This window comes from Manduca sexta, chromosome 11, assembly GCF_014839805.1.
Source record: "Manduca sexta isolate Smith_Timp_Sample1 chromosome 11, JHU_Msex_v1.0, whole genome shotgun sequence".
Taxonomy (NCBI): Eukaryota; Metazoa; Arthropoda; class Insecta; order Lepidoptera; family Sphingidae; genus Manduca; species Manduca sexta.
The window spans coordinates 579,984-606,521 of NC_051125.1; the positions used below are offsets into that span (position 1 = coordinate 579,984).

Genomic DNA, 26,538 nt, shown 5'->3' on the forward strand with positions numbered 1-26,538 from the left:
GTTTATTTTATTTATTTATTAGTACCGGCAGACTTAACACTACGATTACAAAAATTAAATGTAATTATTGTCTAAGGTTTGTATAGACTATAGACAATTTCCAAAAATACCTTTTTTATTTCATATTGCGAAACTGATAAAGTCCTAGGCTCAACCTTAATCAAATTATTACGACTCCTAGTTTATCAATAATAAAATTTAAACCGTTTTCAAAGACTATTAAAAAATTGCGTAACAGGTTATTATTGTTGCCAATTTTTTAAACAGTGATTAAAAATTAATTTTGTATATTATTTACGTATCTTTGATCATGTAAGCATTTATTTAGCTTAGCTAGCAATTCCGAACAAAACCAATATATTTAAAGCTGAAGTAAAAGATACAAAAGCCTTCTAGAGTGAAAATTAGTTCATATCGAAATTGGGGATTTATATTTTATATTGTAGATTTCTAATGCTTTTTCAGTTTAGGGTTTATGGAAAATCATTGAAATATCAGATGGATAAAGGGAAATTGGAAAACCAATTACGTCGTAGATTTAGTAGCAATATTGTAACAAACAATAGTGGAATAAGGGGAAATTAGAAATTCTTATTGGAAAACGTAATGCTCTGCGCCTTCTGCGCCATCATTATCAAATATTACCTCTGCCAAAATGCATCCTTAGTTGGTGAGTTAAAATAGTAAGTTGGTACTACATTAATGGAGTTCTACTCGACAATATTTGTAGCCAGTTAACGTGTTTATCAACGCATTAAAACAATTTGATGTCAGAAAACCAACCACCGGTGTTTGTACAGCGGTAGTATTATTATTGCTTGTGACAGGATTTTGTTTTATAAAACCCACTATAGGTGCCCACGTTAATGTGTCAAGTTTCATTATCAACCTGTGTATATCCGGCTTCAAATAAACCGACATGATTACGTCGACTGGCGAGGGATGAACAACTCTCATAACTCAGCACTCTCTGGACCCCGCACCACTTACCATCAGGTGCTGTGGGGTCACTTTTCTGTGACTTAATAAAAAATGTCTCAGTTTGGTCACGTGAAGCGATGCTGCGTAGCTCGGTTTGGTTCGGTTGCTACATGCAGGCAACGGAATTGGTTTTAGGGGACTTTATCATTGCGTTTATCAGATAAGTATTCTTCGTAGTCGATCTAAAATTTAAAATAGGAATTTATACAGCAGGTTTTACTACAACTTGTAAAGTCAAATATTTAAGGATCAAGCGAATGAATTAATTCCTTCTTAGCCGAATTTCGGCCCGACAGCCAAACTCAGCAAAGGTAAGCCAGGGTTCATATATTTGAAGAAGATGGATATATCCTGCTCCTTTTCAAGAGCCCGGAACGCAGAGGGAAAAAACTTATATTAAATGCAATTTTACGTAAATTACATGGAATAAAAGTACATATTGAATATTTTTAGTGGTACTTTAGGTAACTATTAAAGGGTATATTTAATTTCTATTGAAGTGATTTCTATAGTCCTGCATACATTTTTAATTATTGAAAATGTTTCACTCTCTGTGTAGTCGGTCCCTCATGGCTGAGGATCGTGGCCATCATTGGATTTACTACATTTTTAGAGCGGAAATATCTTACGGTTGATAATATAATTTGAAGTAAATGCAAAAGTATTTGAAACACTTACTTGTTTCTCATGAACCTTCAGACCCAAAAGCAACTAATCACACTTAGGCAAATTCAATTTATAGAATAACAGGCGTTTTATGAGGTAGTCTATTTACATGAAAGGCTTGTTTAACATAGATCCAGTAAATGGCATTGTCCTACTAGACAAACTAACGTCAAATAATTATTTAATTATCTTTTATTTGGGAGCTTCTGACAGCGGGATTTTTATAGTCGGTCGTCTTCAATGGCCAAGGTAATATTTGCTGAAAGGAAATTCAACACAACATATAGGTACTACAAATATGCATAAATACAGTTTGATAATCATTCCAATTAAAGTTTACATCAATTTCGGAAGGAAAGCCAACAAGAATTGGGTTGTATGGGCCCTTCACCACTGGTCGTCTTATATTTGTGAGATAACATTTGCTCAGAAATAATGAAACAGGCGTTTTTCATGTTATTCAAGCTTTATGAAAGATTTAATGATAACTTTTTGCAGGAATGTGTTTGTCAATTACGACTTACGGTGTCATTTTTATGTATGCCACTAGCTTTTGCTCGCGGCTTCGTCCGCGTGAAACAGATTTCCGGGATAAAATCACCGCTATATATTTTCCCGAGATAGGTAGATTACGGCTTTGAGATCTCATCTTTGTGAACTTGAAAAAATGTCAATGCAAGTACATGGTGAGCTGTGAAAGAATTATTTTAAATATACGCACGCATGTTGTCTATATTGGCACGCGTGCCATTGATTCGCCATCCGTGGTGTATGCAATAAAGTGTTTCATTCATTCTTTCATCAAAGATGTATCATTAAGTTTTTTTATGGTTCTAGAAAAAGTTGCTATATGTATATTACTCCATATTTCTGGGGCCAGGCTTAGAAAACGCTATTGCGTTACGAATTGAAGGATATTTTAGTAAGTATAGTTACTGGAAATCATGAGACCAACATTATAGGGTAGTGCCTCTTCCGGCATCAACCTCTGTCGCGTCATACCTACGTCTGCTGTCAGTGTATTAAAACATAGACATTGTTCCTTTTCTTTCCATTTTTAACGGCCAATAATAAATATCCGTTATTTAATTTATAAACATTGTTCAATTATTAATTAATATAGTTATTATATCGAATTTGTTGACCCGATTAATAAAGTAACGTAATTAGGTTCAGAGTGTTTTGTATTGTTTAAAAGCGAAGTTCTTAGGACATTAGGGTTTACTGATCTCGTCATTAACACACAAAAAAACACATTTTTTTATAATTCCTATCAATATTTAATAGTTTTAGTACAAAAATCCGGCTATGTTGATGACACATCAAAACTATTAATTGATCAACTACGCAGACGTTACGTAAGCGTGTTACCCTGGACCCAGCCTCTGAAGGCACTGAGTCTTACGTACACGTCAGGAGCGCCTAATGCGCAAGGCAGGCCCCACGACACAACACCAATTTGCTGACCGCGGTCCGTTCGCACCAGCGGGCTGCCGGAGTCACCCTGCACAATATTCAGATTAATAGCATCTTCTCCGTTAGGGTTTTAACGCACTGCCCTTGATTATAAGGCTGAAAATCTTTCGAATCTTATGGAGACCTTCCCGCCCTCACACCCACCACTACAACTCCTGTAAGCCAGGATCAGCAGTGGCACGCATTTTATGACACCGAGCAGTGAAGCTCGGCGAGTCTCAGGGAAAATTAGTTTGTCACTATCCCGCAACGAAAATAATCAAATAGAAATATAGGGAGGAGTTGGAAATATTAATTGTCCACTTCCCTTCATGACAATGCGGGTGACAAAATCATGATCTAAGGAGGCGTTTTAATCTTAAGGATAGGGACGTTTGCAACTAGATAAGCTAGTATAATAATATAATCTTTTGAATCGTGGGGAATAAAATAATCGCAAAATTAGTTTGATTCATTCACTCCTATGTTCTTTTATCACGCCCTTACACCCGTCATTGCAACCCCTTTACATTAACAGTGGCATATACTTTAAATCACCAAGCGGTGAGCCTCTGGATGCACTTTTATAAAAACTACGTATTACCTCCATTCCTACTTCAGTGTTTTTAAAACATGAAAAATATCTGCGCCATTTCAAATTATTTAAGGCCTGTTAATACTTCCCGTATCATATAACTGGATTTTAGTAATCTGAACTACACAAGTTATGAAATGTTTTATCCTCCTCATAAACAACCACCAAATACTCACATTGCAGGTGCCGTGGTTGCGGGAGTGGAATGTACAGATCTCGATAGATGGTATGACGGGAGGAGCCCAGATGCCTAGGTTAGCGGCAACGGTGCGCACGTTCTGTACACACCGGTTACCGTCGATGGTGGCCGTGTTCAGCTGCAGCAGGTTGGTAGAGATAGCACCGCCCGCCTGGAAGTAACGCGTTTATTAATATCAGCCCTGCTTTATGAACTACACTTTGAAGGGCACGGGTCTTTTCTACTGCGAGGGGTTAGGTCTTAGTCCACCAAGCTGGTCTAGTGCAGGTTATTAAAACATTTCTTGATTTAACTCTAATTCTTGTTACAACTCTATGACAAGACGAGTAATCTCGCCGGATGGCTAGTGACACCATAATCAGTTCAGCTACAAGTTGACGACATCATGAACATATAGAAGCCACAAAATGTTAGTTAATATTTTCATGTTTCTAAGATTTTTTTTTACTAACTCGTTATATTTAACTAGCGTTTGTATTTCCTGCGTGAAGTTCCGTTCATGGAATGAAAGTCTCACTGAATACTTGTAATATTATAGCAGTAAAAAGAGACAATAATAAGTAACTCAGTATTTTTTATTTAAGATATACCACGTACCCTGATTCTTCCCCATCCAGCAACTCTAACGTTGACCCTCTCTCCGACAAAATCATAGTTAATATTGATAGCCCGGACGAGGTTATTAAAGTTGATGTTAGTGGAGGTGTGGAGCATGCCCAGGTCGTTCGTGATCAAGGCCGAATTGTAGTTAGGGTGGATGAAGTGCCTCTGGAAGGCGTGCATGACTCCGCCAGAATTCCAGCGGTTAGTGCCGACTGTCACGCGGAAAGAGCTAGAACATAAACGTAGATTCGTGTTAGTATACCTTTTAATACTTACAGATACAGTCACTTGAAGCAAAACTAGACTTAGCTTACAAGACTGAAATGCGTATTCACAAATAATACAACGAGAAGAGCATAGTACGCCTGAACGCCTAGTGTGGGCAATTTTTTTTTTTTGTTGACTACTTTCAGCTTTATTTATCGGACAGCCCAATGAAGTAAAGTTGTATCTCAATATTAGGTAATAAGAGCGATGCCTATGCACTGCTAAGGCTGTCATGCCTAAAGCACTGAGAAACACTTAAAACACTTATTATCACAGATTTGCTCCGTACTTATTCAACAATGTTTGTGAATACAGGTTTTAACCAATTTATGTGCCAAATTTGATCTAAATATAATAATTCAAACATTTTTCTTTCACACACATACTGTAAAATACGTAATTGTGAAATGGGATGCAATTCGGTTTCATGATGTTAGAGATTATGGAAATATAATTGTTATTTGAACAGAGCAAAGCTTTGTGAATTATCGTTCGCTTTAACAGTGAAGGAAAAAATCGTGAGGAAACCTGCACATCTGAGAAGTTCTCTATAGGAATTTCGAAGGTGTGTGAAGTCTACCAATCCGGACTAGGCCAGCGTGGTAGACTAAGGCCTAATCCCTCTTAGTAGTAAAGGAGGCCCGTGCCCAGCAGTGGAACAGTATATAATACAAGGCTAATATTGTTATTATTTATTATAGAGCAAAGCAAGGATAATCAGCAGAGTCGCAATACCTGCTTAACAACAGATTAATAACCAGTATATGTGTTACCTGCTGAGAGTATTGCCGTTAAGTACGGCGACAATGCAGTGGGCGGCGGTGAGGATGGTCCTTCGGCTGAGGATGGAGCTCCCGCAGAGGTAGGACCTGACGTTAGCGCCATTGGTGAGAGCACCCATGTGGGGGTGTGCGCCGTTGGGAGCCGCATGTCCGCCCACGATGCGAGCCTCGGGGTTCACGTGCTCGAAGAACATAGACATGTCGCGCTCCACGTAAGGTTTTGGTAATGCTGAAAATAAACGTAAGTGGACTAAGGGTTTCACAATGTTCAATTAAATTCACTGTTTTGTTTAACATGTGGTAGCTTGACTTTTGTATTTGGTCGCCACATATATTCAACGATTAATATTTCTCAGACGTTATGTAACAAAGTCATAATATAAGTAAACAAATTGTATCTTTTATTTTAGAGGTAGTAATAAGTAAGGTTTATGCCACTAAAATCGGACTGCTAAATAATTAATATTGCTCTTAAAATATTTTTTTCAAATAAACGCTTCTTAATTATAATAATTAAAAGTGTAAAAAGAGTTAAGAAAATAAAACGAAATATATGTACATATTTTTAAATAGAAAACAGATAATGTATTTACTTATTGCTATATTTAACACACGAAAATTTATTGACTTTTATGAGTGTATAAAGGAATTGCTTACCATGGCCTCCCGCCAAAATGGCTGTCAAAAATAATGCAAACTTAATGACCATTTTGATTAAGGTTACTTCAAGTTGTAAATTAACTTTTCTAATACCTTCTTTATATACCCTAAAAATTGTGATATCGCTTCGGGTTGATTATATTTTTGGGTTATCTAGTGTATTGTTGTAGTCATGAACTAAGTGTGAATAAATATACGCTGCTTGGGATCTGTATAAACTACTAAGCAATTATAAAGAAAAACATTTATACAATAGCTTTACGGAAAAACATTTAAAAATGTTCAATTAAGAGCTGATATCTTAAAAAAATATTTTAACAACAAATAAAAAGTGCAGCTACGTGATTAGAATTATAATTCATTTAGAGGAAAAGTTATTATATAATGGTTAAATAGTTATCCTGTATTCAGTGTATCCTCATTTTGAAAAACTATCTGAAATAAGAGTAAGTATGAAATAAGACTGAGTATAATAAGAGAGACAAAAATACGAGTTAATAGAGAATATTAACCATAATTAGTAAGAGAATAGACCTGACTTTTAAGATGTAAGTCTTATGTTGAAGGTATATTAGACTATATTTGATCGATCAAAAATATTTGTGTGTCACGTAAACATTTGTTTAGAATTTCAATTGCAATTTATATCAAATTGAATTAACATAGACACGCACTGGTGGCTTTAGAGAATTATGAATGGGCTAACCGCACAGGTCAATATGCTTAGAGAGTCCACGCCATGAGAAGATAAACATTACTTTTCTTCGGAAATCGGGTAAAAGGCTTCGTAAACAGCCGCGGAACTATATAAGAGCTTCTAGGGCTGCAGTCCAGGGCCCCGTGGATTGGTAGGGCATTAGTCCCATTAAAGACAGTATGTAGTTGTTGTTTGTATGTCTGTCATATTAAATAAATAATATATTTTACTATCCTTTTATGTGTGCCATCTCGTAAATGCAGCGAGTATTTAGGTCTTTAATCTGAAAAATAAATATTTTTGTCTTCTACTTGTAGGCTGTTATTTATTACATTTAAAATTTGAAAATATTTATTCCGGAAAAACTTTTTCACACGAGTGGAGTCGCAAGCTAAAGCTTGTAGGAGTGGTTTTTAACCTATAGAAACCGTATAGAAAGGCATTTATAAATCATAATAAAATTAATAATTGCTACAACCCATAATGGAAACTATTACTAGTTACAATTATTACAAAAACTTGTAGAATTCCACAGAACTTAATTCCGGTAAGCGCAATAGAATCTAAAAAGGAAGTAATTTTTAACCAAGTTCAAAACAAAGGAGGAGGTTTTACAATTGACTGTATTTTTTTTCATGTTTATTACCTCAGCACTTTTGACTGGGCGAACCCATTTTGATGATTCTTTTTTATTCGAAAGCTGGTGCTTCCCGTGTGGTCCCATATAAATTTCATTGTTGTTGGACCCTTGACTTCGGAGATACATCGGAAAATTCTTAAAATGATGTCGTCAACTATGATGTACTCAATGTACACTGATTTTTACTAACACAAAAAGCTTAATATAAAAAGATTTTAACAAAAATTTAAACCGCCTTCAAAACCCACTAAAAAAAAAAAAAAAAAATTAACATTACGTAATATACTGGTTCCCAATTTTGGAGTCGGTGACTATTAAAAATAAACATTAGTCATTCAAATGGTTAGTTAAACTAGATTAAAACATAAACAAATGTACGAAAACAATGTTTAATTTTTATTGGACACCGACTCCAAAATTGGTAACCATTATATAGGTAATGTTAAATTATTTTGGTTTTTAGGGGCTTGTGGAGGTGGTATAATTTTAATAAAAAAGTTTTGAATATAAAGTAAAATGAAGTGTTAGTTGCTCCCCTCATATGCTACACAACTGCTCAGAAATGAAGCATCGCCGCTCAAAGCAGCGAATTTCCAATCACTTGATGGGTATAATGTACGTATTTTTGAGATATTAGACTATGTATCATAATTCTTATTTCCATGGCTAATGAATGTCATAAACTTGAATTGTAAGGCTATGGTGACAGAAATAGACAATACGTATTGTTTATACGAGCACGCGATAATGACCCCACTACACCTGATGGTGAGAGGAGTGGGATCAGATAGTGTTGACTGACGAGAGACCTTTTCTCTAGCCGATTGATTGACTTGTTGACTTTGTATCTGTATTTTTAAAAATGGTTCAAAATAAATATTTTATTATAATTACTAATTATGCTATTTTGTTTGGAATCGGTGTTAGTAGCTGTTAAACGTAATCTGCTATTACTAGGGAAATAACAGGGACCGAGTAGAATTTGACGTAGATACGCAGAAAGGATCCGGCCCACAAAATGACATTTTTGAAATAGTGAAGATTAAAGTTTAAAACGTATTTTTGCTCATTAATATTCTATTTTATATTTTGTTAATAAAAGGTTCAAATTAACATATTTTGACTAAGATGTTTTTACTAATGGAAAGTATAGACCTTATAGATTCGAACTAATTTGGCATACTCGGCTCATTTCCGACCATACTGTGGGTTGGATCCTTTTTGCGTATCTTCGTCCAATTATCAGTAACACCTAAAAGTGTATTCCCGTCTATCCAAGGTCTATAGATATCTACGGTAAAGAACCGGTAATCCGTTAATTTCCTTGAAAATCAATCTCCAAAACTGTGGAAGATTTGATTATCGTTCTTAAATATTATGATTTATTTATTGTGTACACGGGATGGTCCGAAATCCTTAAACCATTAGGAAGTAATTTTCAAGTCAATTACTCAGCAGAGTTTATTTTATATATTGTTAACATTTGCACTATACTTTTATGTAAAGATTGATGGAAATTTTTTATTAAACTTAAAGAGGAAAATGTTAAAGAAATGAATTTTAAAGAGGAAAAGTGCACAATGGGGTTCTTTCAAAAAAATTATTACAACGTAGTCAAGGTTGCAAACCCGGGTAATAAAAGAAATACTGAACCATAATATCTATTTTTGTATGAAACAAAACAATGTTATGTCTATTTTTATCACGAATTCGTAGAATGTGATAATAAATATGCAACAAACGTAAAGCGGCACCTTAAAATATTAAACATATGTTTATCTTTGGTAAACACGATTATGGGGCAGATAACAGTGTATAATTAAACATATATCACGTTTATATAATGTTGGCATGTAGCTAGCATTGAGATCTTTGCGACTTCCCCCATATTAACTCTTAGATTGCCTCCAAATTCAAGGAATGTGCGTGTTGCATATTCTTCGCGAGTTGGTAACACGCAATGGTCTATTGCCTACGCGCCGTCTCTGACTTCTGCTAATATAATCGTGATTAACAAATGAAACCTTACAATAAGGTATAGGTCTCTGAGACAAGAAAGAAAGAAACATTTATTAGCACAATTTACTGAACGCACATAAACATGTAACAAGGTACAAAAAAATCATTATGGGTTCGAGAAACATGCATCCGGTGATACTGCCGAAAAGGTTGCAGTTCAGCACTAAATGCAAGACAAGGTGAGTCAGGCAGTGGTATTTAACTGAAACCTTTACCTATTGTATTGTGATCCACGGAGAAAGAGAAAAGAAGAAAAAGCAAATAAATACTATACATGAGTATCTGAGGATCGAATTCAATACAGAACGCGATACTTGTAACGACACAAGCTACCCATCAAGTAAAAATGCCAACCGCCGGTGTAGTAATTGCACTAGCGTAAACAGGAGCAGGTAGTCATTCCCTGTGGGGGGTCAACGTCAAACACTAAAAAAAATTTGAAAAACAAGCTTTTATTCAGATGCCCTAAAATAAAGAAAATACTTTAAATTGAATCAAACTTTGTAGAGATAAAAGCTTGTCGCTATTTGCTTTTATCAACATCAAGTTACATAATTTACCATATCATTAGGCAGTTGTAAAGTAAGAGAGATATAATAATTACTTAGGTAGTTCATGTTATATTTATAAAAAAGAACAAAGTTTACATTAAATAATTTCAAGGTGGTCGGAGCATTTAATTTCTGGATACTTAAGTACAGTCTTCACAAAAGTATATAGTAGTCTTATCCAATGTAAACTTTGGATCTTGGCGAGCTAACTGCAACCATTTCTTTCGACGTATCGGACATTTAGGATCGTGTATAAAAATATCAGGATATTCTTTGTTTGTACTTTACACATTGCCACGGCACACGTCCTGTTCGTTGTCATTTTTACAATTCCAGTGAAAAAGTTTAAAACTTTTTTCGGAAATCCCTAAGTTTACGAGTATAAAGCATCGTAGTAGTTTCGTCTAATTGAAATATGACGTCACAGCTCCAAATGACACGTGACCTACTGTTTTAGTACAATTGAAACTAATGAAAAAATATGTTTTTATAAACGCCGTTTTTTGTTAAGACAGAGATAATAGTAAGAGGTATAAAATAAATATTTCTAAATTGTAAGATACTTTTAGAAAATTGTCAAGTTCTGAAGATGACATAACTATATTATCATAATTGTCTAAGAACTTTTAGTAATCATTCAGAGTGATATATATAAGCAAATATACTATGCATATATCAACAGTAACATTTTTGAGGCATACACAGACAACGGCTTGGTTATGCCTTTAGCATTGCAAAGTCCATGGTTGCCGGATGCTACTTACCATCACGCGTACCGCTTGCTCGTTTGTCTGAGACAGGGTTTCTTGAACTTTAGCTCCACGAAGCCCTGTAAAATTTTCCAGATGAGTAAACCGATTAACTAACTAATTTAGCCCCCACCCTTCCTCCTTCGAGGAAATACGTAGTCGCGCGCGATGTGTACCGCACGTGCCTACTAGCCATTAAGCCATTACGTAAATCTTGTTGCGAACGTCACTGAATGTCGAACTCCTAGGGGTTTCCGTACCCGACTTTGACAAAACCTGGCCTGAGGCAAGAAAAAAACATCTCCACGTAAATAATTTGATTTGCGGTCTGCCATTAGTAGTTTTGTGTACATATTTTTTTTTTGACAACAATGAGACCCCCGTGCATGTGATTTATTATATCTTATCAACCTTGCGTCGGTCCTTGCGCAAATCATTGTATTATCAAGTAATCTATAAGACGATACCGAATCGTCAACCATGTTTCGCACGAGCAAATCACATAATTACTAATCACGGAGTTTATCAGATCTAAAGTTTTTCAGGCCTCCTATTTGTTGAAAGTAGATTGAGAATAAATATATTTAAAACATAGCAATAAAATAATCCATAGTAACGTATTAGAATAATAAGTACAACACATAGTCGTTGGTGTCTGATCCTCTCCCAGTGACGGTCCTGAGCTGAGGTTCGTAACCCGTTAGTGGGTTGCCTTCAGCATGGTCGCTTAATTTCCAAGGGTTTTTTTTTAAATACAGACCCCGCAGTCAACACCGCGGTAAACAAGCGAACAGTATACTACCAATCCCCCGGCTTAACGACTGCAGGGCCCTGGAGGAAGAGAGGAAGAGCAGAAATAGGGGGAGAAGCGAAGGGGAAGACAGGGGAAAATAATAGGATAGGCGGAGTGAAGTGGGAGAGGAAATGTTCGCGGTCCCTTATAGGCCTCATTGTGTTATCCAACCACGAGGTATACACACTGCACTGTGTGCCTAGGGCCGCGATAAATGTCGCCCATGCATAGGCGTGCATTTTGTGTGAGGACCAAAATTTCCAAGGGTTGTAAGCGCCTAAAACGCTCACCCAAAAGTCCGATGTGTTTGTATAAGCCGACCCTTGCCAGGGCCCTTATTCTGTATGATAGTGTAAACGCGTAACGCGGCCGTGTCATGTTATTTTCGAGAAATGTGCGTAGAATGGTATTCTGTAAACCAAATTTCTATAGTCCTAAACATGATGCGTTGTGTTACGTGCTTGTTACGTACTGTCAAAATAACGTGCGCGATAGAGAATAAGGCCCCAGGCTAAAAAACGTAGGGTCATGGTAAAAAGAAAATACAATATAATTTCTTGGATCTTAGTATAATGCTTGCATATGTATTTTGTTTTATTTTTAGCAATTATTCTGCACATTCCGTTTTATTGTGTACTAACTTTAGCTCATGACTTCGCCCACGTAAAGGAGTTTTCCGGAATAATAGTCCCGGTAAATATTTTCCCGGGATAGAAAGTAGCCTTTAACCTTCCCAGGGTCAACGATCTCCATCTCCCGCCCCTCGAGGTGATTCTTGTACACTCTTCACACCGAATGCACGCCCATGCACAGGAGAACATTTATCGCGGCCCTCGGCACACAGTTAAGTGTGTATGTCTCTTGGTAACCAAATTCACATTGAGGTCTATAAGGGCTTGGGAACTTCTTCCTTCCTTGTCCCCTCCGCCCCTCCTAATATAGTTCCTTCTCCTCCCCCACACTTCCTTCCCAGCTATCCCCTCTCTATTCCCATAGGGACTGCCGTGGTTGCTAAGCCGGGGTATCGCCTGAACACCGTTCGCAGGGTGACCCCGATGAGAACCACGGTGGCTCTCCAAAAAAAAACTCTCCATACGAAACTTCATAAAAGTCCGTTCAATTGCTTTTGAGAAAATCAATAATACAAACGGACAGAAAAGGGGACTTTGTATTATAATATGTATAAGTTACAAAAAAAGACAAAGTTTATCTACATTAAATACTTAAAGCGATAAATGTATTTATTTTGATAAGAGTTTGATATATATTCTAAAATGTGTATTGTAAAAAAAGTATTCGATTTAATTTTATTTATGGCTCACTATTTTGGTCATAGTGGCTTCCACATAAAAGGTAGACAATATACACTGTCGCGGATTTTTATTTAGAAATATTTAAGACAAACAATCCTACAGTACATCATCTTTGTCTAACTCCAACTGTTTAGGCAGCGTACGCCAAGATAGCCATTTTTTTCCGACTTACTTGATATGTATTGTTATATTATGACCAAATTACACAAAATCATTATAAATGGTAGCCTATGTGTTATTCTGATGTATAACCAATACTACTGTAAAGTTTCATCCAAGTCTGTTCAGTAGTTTTTTCGTGAAAGAGGAACAAACATACGTATGTACATACATCCATACATCCATCCCCACAAACGTTCGCATTTCTAATATTAGAAGGATTATTCAGGAATTCTTCAAATATATTTGTTTATGTAACAGTATTATCTTATCAGAAACCTTAACAAGAGATTACATAGATTGGGAATAATTATAAAACAATTAATAAGCCCGGCCGGTGTTGTCATAATAGATTGCATTTTATAAAATAACATTAATGTTTTAGGTCTCGACAACAGCGCCACCTATCGGATCCAAAATTAGCCATCATTCAAGCTGGAACTTACTAACCTCTAACAGAATTTTTCATTAAAATCGATTCGGTGATTTCGGAGATACGGGTGTACGAAAAAATATTTTCGTGCAAAAATATCACCCAGTTTGCCAACTTTTCCAGTTGATTTATCAAAATTGATCTTTGATACAAATCTTGTCCTTTTTTTCTTTTTTTTTGTTTTTTTTTTTGGTTTCGCGGAGAAAGTTATAAATTATTATTATGAATCTTGTCCTAATATTTAGGTATACACCTAAACAGGAATTAGTCAAGCCGGTCCCAAATGATGGTGTTACAGACATTTGGCAACAATTTTTTATTTATATAAATTTAGGGTTATTAACATTTATTTGTTTGACAATTAACTCAAAACTAAAATAGTATTTAGTACTTATAACAAAAACTTAACTTATTTTCTAAAAGACAACAATTTTAATTAATTTAGTTAACAAATTAGTAAAAGAGCAAGAACATAAAAATATAGCTATCGACTATCGCCGACGCTATGGTCCGCAGGCCAGCTGGTTCAGTTTCGCGACCTTTTTTTTTTTCGCATCATTGACCACGTCACATTGCTTATTATAGATTATATTCAAATAGTATAATTGTATACCCCATATTCTAATGCCGGCGCCACACATAGCAAACATATTTGAACACTTGTTTGAACATGTGTGGCACGAGTATTTGCGTATTTGTGTAAAGTTTATTTAAATGTTTGCGTATTTGCCATTCGGTATCGATTTTTCGACCACACATCAAAGCGTTCAGACGATCTGGTGAGGGACGACGCATTCAGATGGATGAGGGCGGCCCAGAACCGGTCCCTGTGGCGCTCAATGGCGGAGGCCTGTGTCCAGCAGTGGACGATTCCCGGCTGAAATGATGATGATGGTGATGATCAAGGCGTTCAAAGTTATCGAGTTGCTTGAAGGAGAAGCGATTATATGGAAACCTAAAAGATAAAGCCATAAAAATTTAAATTTGGTGTTTGTAACTGTGTTCAAATGTTGGCAAAGTCTTTGTTCAAATATTTGTCTGTGTGTGGCGCCGGCATAACAAATGTATCGAAACAATTGTTCCGCACGCACACATTCTTTTACATTGTACTCCATTGAAATGTCGACAGAAAAAGTAACTTATTTACACCAATACGAATAAAGAAGTATTTGTAATTTACGCGTAGAGTATGCAGATTTCCCAATTGGGACAATTTCGTTTTCATTGGCTAGTGGCATATCTCGACGATCGTGTCGCGTTTCGGGATTAGCCATTGTGTATTCAGATACGAACAAGTTGGCATAATCGTGTCAACTGTCGAGGTGACTGATCATCTTTCGTCAGTAAAACCAAAAGAAGACAATGCAACTGAACAAAAATCATTCTTGTTTACTAGCCTTCATTTATCATAGCGTAAGTAAACGAAATAAATTCACATACGAAAAGTGGGACTTCGAACCTGAGATTTCGATACATAAGACGTGTGCGTAAGCTGTAAATTCTTAACACACGCAAGCAGGAAAAACACAAAGGAATTTTAATTGATACCTTATCTAATTAAGCCGTATTATGGTAAGTATTATTATGACAAATGTATAAAATGTAAAAAATTTGACTATTCAAACTAAAATTCAAAATATAATTTATATTTAAATATTATATATTATGTTGTAACCTACAAAAAAAAATTCGTAATTTCAATGTCGTGTGAAAAACATGATCTATTTAAACCATTTGGTACTACGTAGACAATAATTCCACGGAATAAACAAAAAAGATAGCTTGCATTTGTTTTTATGCGTAGTTAATAAGTAATAACAAAAAAAAAACTGAGGCAACGTATGCAGCTGAGGATATCATAGTTGCATTATAAGAGTTTTCTGATGTATCTCCGAAGTCAAGAGTCTAACAATGAAATTTATATGAGACTAAACGAGAAGCACCAGATTTTAAATAAAAATAGAATCATTAAAGTCCCAGTGAAAAGTTCTGAGGTAACAAACACAAAAAAAAATACAGACGAAATGAACTTCCTCCTTTTTTGAAATCGTTTAAAAACCCACACACGTCACTAAAATAAAAAATTATTTAACGTAACATATATATCGGTTGGCAATTTTAGAGTCTGTGACTAATTAAAATTGAACTTTGTATATTGTTTCCGTATGTCAGTTAATCTAGCTAAGCGATTTTATATTTTGTAAAATAAAAACCCATGTAGAATTGATAACCTTCTCCTTTTTTAAGTCGGTTAATAAGAAATAGACTGTCTCGGTGGCATAGTTGTACTGCAATCGCGGTACGGCAGCGCTCTGAGGTCCTGAATCCAAATCCCAGGTCAGGCAAATTGATATTTTGGTTTTTCTGCTCAGTATCGGCCGAGCTTATGTAGCGCTTCTGAACATTACTAAGGATAATGATTTCTTATGTTTACGCGAATGTTAGACATTAAAATTAAACTGTTTAGTCTTCGAAACGTCGGGAAAACTCCGAAAAATAGTTTAATTTTAATCACTAAAGATAGCCAGGCGGCCACTTCGAGGTCGAAGGTAGAATAGCCTTCTTCACGCAATAACACTATTCTTTATCGTAAGACTTCAGGCAACCCACCTGGTATTTTTTCAAATAGACAATTTTAGAGAAATTGATTAAAACAGCTCTCAGGCCGAAACAAGAATGAGTATCTATCATTGACTACACACAACATCACGCATTTATCCCCGAAGAGGTATGCAGAGGTGCAACCAAGGCACCCACGTTTCGCCAGGTGTGTTCCGTCCCATCATGTGATAGGGGGCGAGCCTATCGCCATATCGGGCACAAATTCTAGACTCCGGGCTGATACTGAGCAGAAAAACCCAAATATCACTTTGCCCGACCCAGGTTTAAAAAATTCTTTTTGCTATATGTATTGTGTATATATGAAATAAAAAATGGATCTAACAAAACCTACTAAAAAGTGACGAGAAAACAAAATTCGCAATTTCGTTTACTTTGACGACATACTTTTTACAGTTACTTCGGTTTAAAAACCAAACTACTGAATCGATATTAAAAACATTTCTATGAGACCTATCAGCAGGTCAAGTAAAAAAAGAATTTTCCAAATCGGTTCATAAACGACCGCGACCGGAGATAACAAACATAAAAAAAACAATAGCAATATAACAATCAGCTAATTGAAAACTTTCTCTTTTTTTTAAGTGTGTAAATTTTTTAACATAGAATTAAACCTCCTTCAAAAACCAAAAAATAATTTAAATATTACCTATATACTGGTTGCCAATTATGGAGTCTATATACTCGTATATGTAAACAGAAATAATAGATTTATACATTTGCAATGTCTTAATTTATCATCGGCATCGGCTGTATGAAGCCCGGGGGATTAACATCGTAAACTTCTTGCGTTCGGGCCTTATGACGATGAATAATTATCTTGATGGAAAAACCCACATAGCTTATTGTTTTTTTACTTGATCCGATCAAAGTCCGTCAAAAAGTAATTGACGATGCAGATTATTATTCCTAAGGATATCTGTATCAGCGGATACGGATCTCCGGCACATCACTAAGGTTAATGACGGAAAGTCCATAAAAATTATATTATCAAGTTAATATTATGAACCGCTCTTTAGATTATTTTTTTGGTTTATTGAAATTCACATTATGTACTAACGTTTTAGCGAAGTTTCATGTTTGATCAAAGACTGTCAACGGCGGAACTGGCGACTGCGTTTGTCTTCTACTTTACATTATAGACATAGGAAAGGATAAAATTGAAAGGTTTCGTTATTGAGTAGTACTAGATACATTAATACTAGAAAATAAAGTCAAAGTAAATTGAAAATAGTTTATTGAACATATACTTTTAGTTGATGTTAGAATTGAGAGTTGTTTAGTTGATGGTGTTGCTCTGGACCCAATTTCTGTAGGCGCTGAGCCTTACAAACATGTCAGGAGCGCCCAGGGCACACGGGATACCCCAAGACACAACACCGATCTGCTGGTTGCGGTCAATGCGGACCAGAGCGCTGCCAGAGTCACCCTGTAAGAAACAATCAAATTTAGCCGTGCGCTGGGTGGTGATTATTTTGTCATGTCGTAGTTCATCTACAATACCGTCGCTTTGTATGCTATGCAGCCAAACAGTTAGCTGTCATCTACTACTACTATCCAAGTACCTTAGTAGGTAACGCTTACTATCATATTATATGCTAATTTTAATAACTTTTAAACTTTAATTTAATTTAAGTGGAACAATTACAACCAGAGAGTTTGGATTACGGACATGTTTGTTTTTATAGCAATTGTGGTAGGAATTTATCTCAAAATCACTTGAAAAGTATATGAGAACTCACATTGCAAGTGCCGTGGTTCTGAGAGTGGAAGGTGCAGAGTTCAACATTGGGGTCGACGGGAGGTACTCTCCTGTTGAGGCTGGCGGCGACACGGGCGACTTCACGCACGCAATGGTTGCCGTCGACGGTTCGCACGTTCAGTTGGAGCAGGTTGGCAGAGATAGCACCACCGGCCTGAGAAGATAAATATGTTCAATATTGATCACTAGTTTCGTTGCTGGAGGTAAATCTTGGTAACCACTGTCAATCCTGGCGAATAATATGCATCAAAAACATTTGGAGGAATATAATGATTTCTACTTGATTGTAAATTATGACGTATTTATAATCCTAATACCCTGATTCTGCCCCATCCAGCGACTCTGGAGTTCATCCCACCTCCGATAAAGTCGTAGTTAACAGTAATAGCCCTGACGGCGTTGTTCCAGACGATGTTGGCTGAGGTGTGGAGCACACCGATGTCGTTCTTGATGGTGTTGGCGTTATAGTTGGGGTGCATGACGAATCTCTGGTATGAGTACATCTGACCACCAGATGCCCAGCGGTTAGTGCCGACGGTGGCGCGAGCGTTACTGTAACACAATGCAATATTATAAATATGAATAGGTGTGATTGATCACAGAGAAATATTTGTACATACGGGTTAACAAGAATCAATAAAGTGGTACTACAAGAAGTACCACTCGAGAGATATCTAGTAAAATACTTTTAAACCAAAGTTTTGGCAAGCACCGCAGCTTTATTGACTAGCGTTGAGTTAACCATCAGACGAGTGATCTGCTGATGTCATTCTGTTCTATTTAAAACAAGTTTCAAAAAGTATATGTTTTGTTAGTTGTCGGCAATGCAAATAAAACGTTATTATTCAAATTAATTTCTAATTTGTACATACGGGTTAACATTGTTGCCGCTGCGGATGGGCACGATGCAGTGGGCAGCGGTGAGGATTGTCCTACGGGTGAGGATGGAGCCGCCGCAAACTAAGTTCCTGACATTAGCACCGTTGGTAATGGCGACCATGTGTGGGTGAGCACCGTTACCGGCTTGGCTGCCGCCTACGATACGGGCGTTTTGGTCCACGTGCTCGAAGAAGATGGACATGTCCTCCTCCTCAAGAGGGAAGGCTGAAAAAAAAACATTATATTAAAGATCTGAATCAGAAGACAGTTCGAAGACCAAATAACTAGCTGTTCAGTTTAAATTTTGCTAGCAGCCGTTATCCTGCGCCAATTCGAGCTCGGTGCGGCATAATTTTTCAACCATGTTGATTAATTAAACTGCATCGGTGGCTTACGACTTTGGGTGCGCGCACTACCATGACTACCGCACCAAGGTTTCAGGTTCGTATCTCGATATTGACTTTTTCTGCTGTTTCCGCCAGGCATTTTGATTTTGTGCGGGTTATGGCGAGAAGCTCGCCTTCCATAAGGACATGGGACGGAATACGCATGAGGTAAAATGAGTGCACTAGTTGCGCCTCCGCCTACCCCTCCAGGAATAAAAGGTACCAGATTAAGAAGGTCGCCAGCCGATGGCCCAGAAGAGGGTAAGTTGATATCCCCTCCCGCGCAGAGCGTAATTGAGCGTACGGAATATCAGGAATCGAATTGGTGAATTCATTCGAGTTTCAACATATTGGATGATCAAACAAGCAAGTCTCAGAATTAGGACTTCGGTTGCTTTACATTTAGCAATTTTTGGAACCTCAGGAGAAGCTGCCCCTCCTTGCCCCCCCCTCTTGGCGACGCTTGCATCAGACTGTGTAATTATATATAGATTAAACTTAGATTTGCAATTATTAAAATAATGTAACAAAACGTTTTTTACAAAATTAAGCGAAAAAATAAAAACTTACCATTGCATGCCGCCAAAATAGCTACCAAAATAATTGCAACCTTCATTTCGTTTTCGGTCCCGTCGACTTGTTAACTAAATTATCATGCTGAATATCATTATATATACTGTCGAAATTCTTATTATCACTGTCTTTCCGATTAGATAGATCTCATCTATCATTATTGTATATTTGCTCATCTAATATAATATGTTACAAACGCGTCATTCGGTTCCGCACAATTTTGAATTGACTGATGGCTTACTGAAAGTAAAATTAAAGAAAAGAAATTAACTAAATGCAGTAAAGATGCTCGGGCTGGCAGGTAAAGGCAAACTAAAGTAGTGTAATCTATCATAATCCAGTTCCTACGAAAACCCAGGTTTAAAAAATATACTTTACAAATCGATTTCAGGTTATGCGGGGTTTAAAATGGCACGGCCTTTTTGAAAATATTTGAATTTTTTTATAAAGCGTCGTGACTATCACATGTTTCTCACACAAACAAAAAGTCAAAAGCCAAATATTCATCCGATTTATTGTTATATTGTTTCCATCTGTTATGCTAGATCACAAAATATCTGTAATTTTTCTAATTCATTGAGTTATTTTTGTTTAATTGCTTTTATTTCCATACTTTTATTATAGGCAACGGCAAAGTATTCAGTTGTTTTGTTTAGTTTATTCACTGTCTAGAAATGAAAAGGTAGGTGCTTTACTTTTTTTTGTGTTATAATGTAAAAGACATGACGATTTTTGTAGGTGCTTTTATTAAACATGTAATTTAATCAAAGATTTTTGTTTATATTCCTTCACGAAACGATTTTATGTATATTTAGAAATAGGTGGGCAATCAAGAGTTCCTTTACCTTATATGTAATTAAATAAAATAACGAGCCGCAATCCTTATCGGTAAGGATAATATAGCTCCTCACATAGCCTACCTACTTGTCTTTCACTAGCTTCCTTATTAATGACTACCTGAAGAAGAAAGGCAGAAAGAAACTTCGGGTTTATTTTTTTGTCAATTATCAATGACGTATCATATTTTGTCGCTTGTCATTTTGCTGCATACATAAACGCAACAGTCCTAATCTACTTAAATTAAAATGTGTAATCAATCATAACTAATTGATTTTTAATCTGGCATCCAAATACGGCTTCTAAAATGTAGTTTCCCACTAATACTCTTATTAGGATAATAGTAGTGTTCGTGGAGTTTTGTCTCAATTAAAATTTATTTAGCTACAGTGTAAAATGTGCTACACGTGGTTGGACTTGCACGACGGGGAAGGCTGATCCACGATCAAATGGTCGGGGAACTGCTTCTTCTGGTTGAAAGTTGGTTTAAGTATGTAAATATCTGTCGCAATTTTGTGTTGTGTTTTCGGTGCAACTTGTGCGATAAAAGTCTTTGATAAATCCAATTCGTATCAGAATTGGTATGTGCCGGAGCTTGGAAAATCCGTACCCGCGAACATGGATAGGGATCGCAATTTTTTCCTCATTGACCTTAAAACAATAGTTTCTTAGAGGTATTGACCGTCATGATCCGATTGCACCAAGCTTTTTTTTGACGTTTGTACAGGTACAAATAAAATCGTAGATATTCTGTGTCTGTTCATTAAGTATTTATGTACGCCCCTGAGGCAATTCTTGTGCAATCGGTCTCCACATCGAATGCATGCCCGTACACGGGGGACATTTATCGCTGCCCTAAGCACATAGAATGTGTATACCTCATAGTTGCCAATACACATTGAGGCCTACGAGGACTTGTTAGCATTTCCTGGCCTTCAACCGTCCTCTTATCCTAAGAGTTCCTTTCCTTTCCCTACACTTCCTTCCCCCAAATATCTCCTCCCAACTTTTCTCCACTGTACGAGTACGATACGAAAACAATTTATATATAAGTTGCAAGGAATAAATATTCTACATAATATTTAGCGTTTTTAACATTTATTTGTTTGACAATTAACTCAAAACTATTATAATATTTAGCACTTATAACAAAAACCTATCTTATTTACTAAAAGACAACAATTTTAATCAAATTAGTTAACAAATAAGCAAAAGAGTAAGAACATAAAAATATAGCTAGCGAAATGCAACAATAGGGGACCGGACAAATTTTCAGAAGGTGTTTTAAATTGATCATTGTGGATATAAATAGCCAAGAAAAATAGTATTTTGCACAAATAAAGCTTAAAAAGTACATAAAACCATGCCTAAATGTTAAATAGCTATAATTCCCGCGCAAACGCTACATTATGTCATTTCGTCTCGTGTGACGTCATACGTGGATAAAGCAACTTGACAAGTCTTGTCATTTGAACAGTGATTCAATAATGCCAGATTAGGGTTATTTACCCTAGATTTAGGGTAAAACAGAATCAGCAGGGTATTTTTTTTTATGGTAATTTTTGGGGGTAATTCTACGAGTTAAGGTATTAAAGCTATTGTTTCACGGTATTGTAATAAATATGGAGCTTAGAGAAAGATGTTTCATACAAAAATTGTAGGCCATGAAACAATTATAATTTTTATTCAATACAATTTTCGTGTACAGCTAGTTGTTCCTAATAAAATGAGATAATTAAATTAATAATTATTGAAGTGGAAGTGAAGAAAGAAGTGGCGTCTGCATAGATAAGGATATAGAAAAAAAAAGTACCGAATTATTTATGATTGGTTTAAGGATAAAATTTTAAATTCCAAATAATCCTGGGGTAAAGATAAATTATGATCTGGCAACACTGCATAGACCGTGGTAATCTCAGGCAATCTCAGGTTACTGTGTAACAAACAGAATTCTATATAAATAAATATTCTATTCCATATCATGTGGCAGCTAAAATATAAATAAATACATCTCATAACCATAATCTCCCTGGGTGTACAAAAGATTTAATTAATTGAAATATTCATCGGTTTATTTTAAACCGAAACACTATTTTTTATTTACTTACATCAAAGTGATCCTCACAGAACTAAATCGGTGAGTCTGCAGACATTCCGTCGTAGGTTCGTCTTGCTAACTGCAACCACTTTATTCGTATATGTGTTTTCGTGGTACATCAATAAATAATTTGTTTGGTAAAGATATAGAAGTATTATTACATTCAGGTACGACGCACCAACGATATTTTTTGCGGTCAATTATGATTAACGATTAAACAATTTGTAAACGTTAAGCTGGAAGATAGTAACAACGTCCCGTATAAATTAATATTAATTATTAGAGTAGTTCTGTGTCAAAAAACACATTTAAAGCATTAAAATAACCTCAGAAAATAACACAATGCGGTATGACATCCAGATGACGTCTGTTTGTTTACATTTTACCCACGTGTGACGTCATGCGCCGTGATTGGTGTTTCATTTGCCGTAAAGAATAGACTAAAAATATTATAATTATTGTATTTTATTTATTGATTTAAAAATACAAATCACAACTCTTTTACAAAAACAAATATGAGATACTATTTTTAATATTACAAACTTTACTTTAAACTGAATTTCAGATTTTTTGGTAATACCTGTCCGGTCCCCTATTGTGAACGTCCGTCCGATTCTAAGCAAAAGTGTATCAACGCAGTGGTCCGCTGGCCAGTTGGTTCAGTTTCGCACCCTTTTTCTTTCTTCTTTTTTTTTTCGCACAACTGACCACGTCACTTTGCTCATTATAATATATTCACTTTGTACCCCTTTGTAAGAAAATCGCGCGCACGGAGGTGTGTGAGATTGCATAATTAAAGTTCATACATAGAGTGCTATAAAACAAAATTTATGGAAGTTTTATAAATATATATATTTCGATGGTCCAATATAGACCGCTGAACGACCACTAGTAATCTACTTTGAACTGCGTATCTACGCAGAAGATATTGTAGTGCACAAGTGTATACGCTATAAGGTGCGTTGGGGTAAAATCGGACGCTTTTTCGACGTGTTAAACAGTCTTCTCGAATTATTTTTTTACAATAATTCTATAAGAGCTATCATAATGAATCATTAACTTAGCTATATGTTATTAAATATACTAAATGGTATATATTTTTCAATCCCTTATATATAACAGTTAATGTTTTATAGGGCTTTAAAAAATACCATACTTTTAGAAATGTGTGAGAAAGATAGGACCTTCACAGGTATAGTTCGGACTACTATCTAAAATCGTCTATGATACAGGGATTCTAAAATCCATAAAAAGAGCATATTCTGATCTAGATATTCATTTATAAACATTCAAAAAAATTATAAATTTCGTAAGATATTTTTAGAAGCGAACTTTGTTTTTTAATAGTTCTAGGCATACGATCATACCCCACATAAGTGACACTGTCGATATTTTTAAAAGTATTCGAAGAAATAGTACAGACACGTGTAAATAAACAATAAATTCACCAAATCGACCATTCATCTGAGCTAAAAAATACACAATTACTGAGTTCAGACGTTTTCGTGTATAAATTTTGATAAAAACTTGCAATATTTTACAAGTGCTAGATCGAACGATTTTTATCCGTTCTTTAACGACAAATAATTGTATGGGTAAAGATCGGATCTCGGGGAATATACGTGTTTCGACAAATTTCAATAAACAAGTCACAAGATTTATTTCCTTTATGATAGTATATACCTAGAAAATTAATTGAAAACAGTAAATACTCAATTAAAATTAGGCAAATTCTTGCATGGGGTTAATCCGGATCTGCCAGGGAACGACAAAACATCGATATTCTGTTTGTTAGCACCGTAAACATTATTTACTTGACGGATTCAATCATGTGAACTAGTGGAACGTAGGGTACAAGATGGGGTCGCAGGTAGTGTTGTCCGAAAACAAAAATTATAACACAGTTACGAGTTATTTGATTTATACGATGTTATACCTCCTACGATCTTACCCCAACGCGCCTTACTCAGGTGCACTCAATATTTCTTTACTTTCTTAACTGGTGAGACGGCAATCCATCGCAGCAATCCATTATGACCGCAAAGAGATTCGAAAATTATCTGGGGTGGCAAAATAAATTCTTCGCACATCGAAAAGTGTAATCATATTGAAACCTTCTTTAAATTATAATAAATATTATATTATATTTATTAATTGTGAGGATTTTGTTTCAACTAATTATAAACATTGCAGTTTCATCTACAATATTCTAAAGAAAGTTCAAATTTTATAAATTGTCAGCTGCAAAATCTATTGACTATGTTCTATTATGTCGCTGATTTCACTATAAAGTGGTTTTAAATAGATAAAAATATTATTTACTAGCTTTTGCACGCGGCTTCGCCCGCGTGAAGGAGTTTTCTGGGATAAAAGTCCACTGGATGATAAAAGTCTTGCTACATATTTTCCCGGTACTGATAGGTTCAAACTAATTTTATCCCCATAGGGGTTGAATTTAACAAAATCCTATTTAAGCGCACGTCTTCGTCATAGTAGCTCCAACCTTTAATTTCAGTTCAATCAGTCGAAAATCTAAGAAGATTTATACAAACTTTCATCCCCTATTTTATCCCCTTAGGGGTGGAATTTATCAAAATCCTTTCTTAGGGGATGCCTACGTCATAGTAGCTTTATGTATGCAAAGTCTCAGCCCGATTGGTTTAAAATTGACAAAGTTTCATACAAACTTTCATCCCCTATTTTATCCCCTTGGGAGTAGAATTAATCAAAATCCTTTCTTAGCGGATGCCTCCGTCATAACACACCTACCTGCATGCCAAATTTCAGCCCGATTCGTTCAGTGGTTTGGACTGTGCGTTGATAGATCACTATGTCAGTCAGTCAGTCACCTTTGGGTTATATATGTATATTTAGATTAAAAAATTATATAAATAATTTAAATTCAAAGATAAAAAAATTACGTTATCGAAATAGCTTTAAAAATGTTATTTTATTAGAATTATCTTCTAATCACAATAGGTGTAATTACTTTATTAATAAATAGCTTTTGCTCGCGGCTTTGCCTGCGTGAAAGTGTTTTTCGGGACGAAAGTCCCGCTATATATTTTCCCGGGATATGAAGTAACCTATGTCCGTACCAGGGCCTCTAACTAACTCCATACCAGATTGTCAATACAGTTATTTGTTCTAGTAGAAATAGTGATTGGTAGATTAAGTCCTTGAACACTGACCAGGCTAAGATATTCAGTAGAGTCTATCACATGTTTATTTGACATCATGTCTGTATTTATGTCACCTTCAATTGCTAGACAGGGTTAATTCTTAGCAGAACCTTAAGGATTTTGTCTAACGAGTTAAGAAAGTTGTGAAAGCTTTTATCAGATATAAAGGAAACCTATAGATTCCAAGAATTACGATTATTTTCGGTATATCTATTGATAAACAGTAAGCTTCAGAGAATGTAGATTCTAAGATTTGCAGTCCAAATAACTTTAACATGTACCACTACGCCTCCATTTTGATTTTTGTTGCTATTCGGACACAGATTCTTTCTCCTTCGGATATCTGTATTGGCGGATATGGATACTGATCTTCGGCATATCACTAATCTCAACATCAATGACGGAAAGTCTACAAAAATGAAATTATCCAGGCAATATGTATCGATCTTCAGTAATTAGGCTTTAGTACTTTAATCCATGCCAAACTATGTAACAAACCAATATTGCACGAAAACAATGTTGAACATAAATTAGGCACCGGCTCCAATAAAATATTTAATTTGTATATAACATAAATACTTGAATTGGAGAGAAGATTACATTGCTTGTGTTTTACTAATTTTATATTTTAATTATTTAT

General features: G+C 35.7%; 2 protein-coding genes across 2 annotated transcripts; both read right to left on the reverse strand.

Moving 5' to 3' along the window:
• Positions 1-2,903: 2,903 nt before the first annotated feature.
• On the reverse strand, positions 2,904-6,351 carry LOC115451684 (chymotrypsin-2). Its single transcript, XM_037437414.1, has 5 exons — positions 6,206-6,351; positions 5,540-5,777; positions 4,494-4,728; positions 3,874-4,047; positions 2,904-3,151 (listed from the first exon to the last, which is right to left on the reverse strand). The coding sequence occupies exons 1-5, from the start codon at positions 6,255-6,257 to the stop codon at positions 3,002-3,004; spliced, it is 849 nt and encodes a 282-aa protein (XP_037293311.1). The 5' UTR covers positions 6,258-6,351; the 3' UTR covers positions 2,904-3,001.
• Positions 6,352-17,409: 11,058 nt separating this feature from the next.
• LOC115451683 (chymotrypsin-2) lies at positions 17,410-19,923 on the reverse strand. The gene is made up of 5 exons (XM_030180050.2): positions 19,779-19,923; positions 18,816-19,047; positions 18,261-18,495; positions 17,924-18,097; positions 17,410-17,610 (listed from the first exon to the last, which is right to left on the reverse strand). The coding sequence occupies exons 1-5, from the start codon at positions 19,822-19,824 to the stop codon at positions 17,461-17,463; spliced, it is 837 nt and encodes a 278-aa protein (XP_030035910.2). The 5' UTR covers positions 19,825-19,923; the 3' UTR covers positions 17,410-17,460.
• Between the last annotated feature and the right edge of the window lie 6,615 nt (positions 19,924-26,538).